At 65.6% G+C, this 2368-nt stretch overlaps 1 protein-coding gene across 1 annotated transcript in view; it reads left to right on the plus strand.

Annotated features, from left to right (window-relative positions):
• The first annotated feature begins 829 nt into the window (after window positions 1-829).
• HMGA1 (high mobility group AT-hook 1) overlaps window positions 830-2368 on the plus strand; it is a 2790-nt gene continuing 1251 nt past the window's right edge. Inside the window, exons 1-2 of the mRNA XM_009888315.1 lie at window positions 830-931; window positions 1792-1872. Of these exons, the coding sequence (XP_009886617.1) occupies window positions 830-931; window positions 1792-1872 (183 nt within the window). The remainder of the gene's footprint in view (window positions 932-1791; window positions 1873-2368) is intronic.

Genomic DNA, 2368 nt, shown 5'->3' on the forward strand with positions numbered 1-2368 from the left:
CCGGGCCCCCCCTGCCACGGTCCGGCCCTGCAGCCACCAACACGTTGCTCCATCCCCGTGCGTCGGCACTGGCCTGGGCTCGTTGCGTCGGGGCATCGTCACGGGGCACCAGCGGTGTGAGGGGACGCACGGCGGGGACCGGCACGGGCCAAAGGTCTGTTTGCAGGAGGGACGCGGGTGCAGCAGGGGCGGTTTTGCAGATACTGGCGTTGCGGCGGCGGGAGGAGAGTCACGCCTGCCCGAGGTGCTCCACGTTGCGGGGGCAGAAAATCCCTGTGCCCCACGGCGTGGTGCTGCCGAATGGGCTCAGGAGGTTAAAAAACAGAAGCATAGTTCTTCTTGGCATAGTTCGTAGCGATGCTTTTGGATTCTCTCCCGTGGGCCCTGGCAGTGGGCTGGTCCCCACCCCAGGCAGGGAGAGGAGCAGGATGCAGCCAAACCTCCAGAAAGGGCTGGAGTAGGGCAGAAGCTGCACATCTCAGCTGAATTTTAACTCTAAAAGGCATTCTTAGAGGTGAGACCCTGGTCCTTGTCACCTCCTGTCCATGCTGATACCCCACCGGCCGCCCCCATCCCCGCAGAGGGGCCAGGCAGCAGCTGGGGGGGCCGAGCATCCCTACCCGGGGGGAGCGGGTGGCGTGGGCATGGCAACGTTGGACTGACCCCACGGGAGGCTCTGGTGGCTCCCCTCGTCCCTCGCAGCCCCGTGAGACACTTCTGTGGCTCCCAGTGCCCACCTGCCCTGGGGTGAGCGGCACTGGCTGGCGTGAGCCATCGCTGACTGACCTTCCTCCCTTTTCCGCTCCTCCTCTCCCCTGCTGGAAGGACGATGAGCGAATCCGGCGCCAAATCCAGCCAGCCCCTGGCTTCCAAGGGGGAGAAGGATGTGGCGGAGAAGAGGGGCCGGGGGCGGCCCAGGAAGAAGCCGCAGGTACGTGGGATCCCCTGGGAGGAAGGGGTGGGGGGGAGCATCCCACTGGGCAGCTCTGCCCTCGGGGGCCGGGTACCCCCAGGCTATGGGGCAGCAAGAAACCCCCCCACTTGCACCCTGGCAGCATCCCCCGGGCAGGGATGGGGGTGCGCAGGGTGCAGCCCCCGTTACCTCCCTTCAGGCAGCACCTCCTGGGTGCAGCAGATCCCTCCTGGGGGGGCTTCAGAGCCCTTCAGAGCCGCCCCCCCCTCCAGCCCTGCGACACCCCAGAGCTCCTCCTCGCCCAGGGAAGGGCAGGAGCCTCCCCTCGCTCCTCCCCAGGCTGCAGCTGAACCTGCCTTTGCAGACGGGCTAATTAAAGCCCCATTAGGAAAAGCTGCTCAGAGGGATAAGATGCTGCCAGAGCCTTTATGGTGCCAAGCCCCCACCCCACCCACCCCCTCCCCTCCGGGGCAGGTGGGGGTTTGTGCACATCCTTTTCCCACAGAAAAGGCGATTTGCCGCTTCCACCACACTTCGCCAGGCAGCGGCACCGGCAGCGCGCCGGGTCCAGGGCTGAGACACCAGCGGGGACCGTCCGGCTAAGCCCAGCCATTAATGCCGGGCGGTACGGGTCACGTACGCACCCGGCTGAAGGACGTGCAGGAGCCTCTGCCTGCCGCCTGACCGCCAATCCCAGTGCAACCAGTGCTCCCAGTACCACATGCATCCCTGCCCCAGCAGGGTCTGCTGGGGAGAATGGGGCTCCCAGCCCGGAGCATCCCGGGGTGCACTGCTGCACCGGGAGCCGCTGCAGGCGCACGTCCCTCCCTGGGGACCCCCAATCTACAGTGACCCCCCTTCTGCTCTCCCTCCAGCAGGAGCCCAGCGAGGCCCCGACCCCCAAGAGACCCCGCGGACGGCCGAAGGGCAGTAAAAACAAGGCCACCCCGAAAGGCAGGGTAGGTGGCTGGGGACGGGGATGGGGGCTGCTCCGGCCGGGCAGCTGCGCACGGGGATGACGGGTCCCTTTTGAGCCCAATTGCAGACAATTCAGGGCAGATTTACCCCTGGGAGGGGGAGTTCTCGACGCTGGCCCCCGGGGAAGGTGGGGAGGGAGCCAGGGACAGCGTGTGTCGGCGTGCGGACACCCGCGATAAACCTGTTTGTAAAACAGGCGACTCACATCCTGCGCCCGCCTGTGAGTCACAGGGCTGGGGCTGTTCTGGTGCTGGGAGCCAGCGGCATGGGGTACTGGGGGCGCTGTGGCCCTGGGGCCACCAGGGTGCTGTGGCCCGGGAGATGCCACTGGGGTGATGAATTTAACAGTCATGGGTGGGAGGAAGGGGAATGCCATCCGCCCCCCTGGCAGCATCCTGGGGAAGAGGGGATGGCGCAGGCCAGAATAAAATGTCTCCTTTTTTTTTTTTTTTTTTTTTTTTTAAAAGCTGACTGCAC

The sequence above is a fragment of the Charadrius vociferus genome, unplaced genomic scaffold, assembly GCF_000708025.1.
Source record: "Charadrius vociferus isolate BGI_N301 unplaced genomic scaffold, ASM70802v2 scaffold266, whole genome shotgun sequence".
Taxonomy (NCBI): domain Eukaryota; kingdom Metazoa; phylum Chordata; class Aves; order Charadriiformes; family Charadriidae; genus Charadrius; species Charadrius vociferus.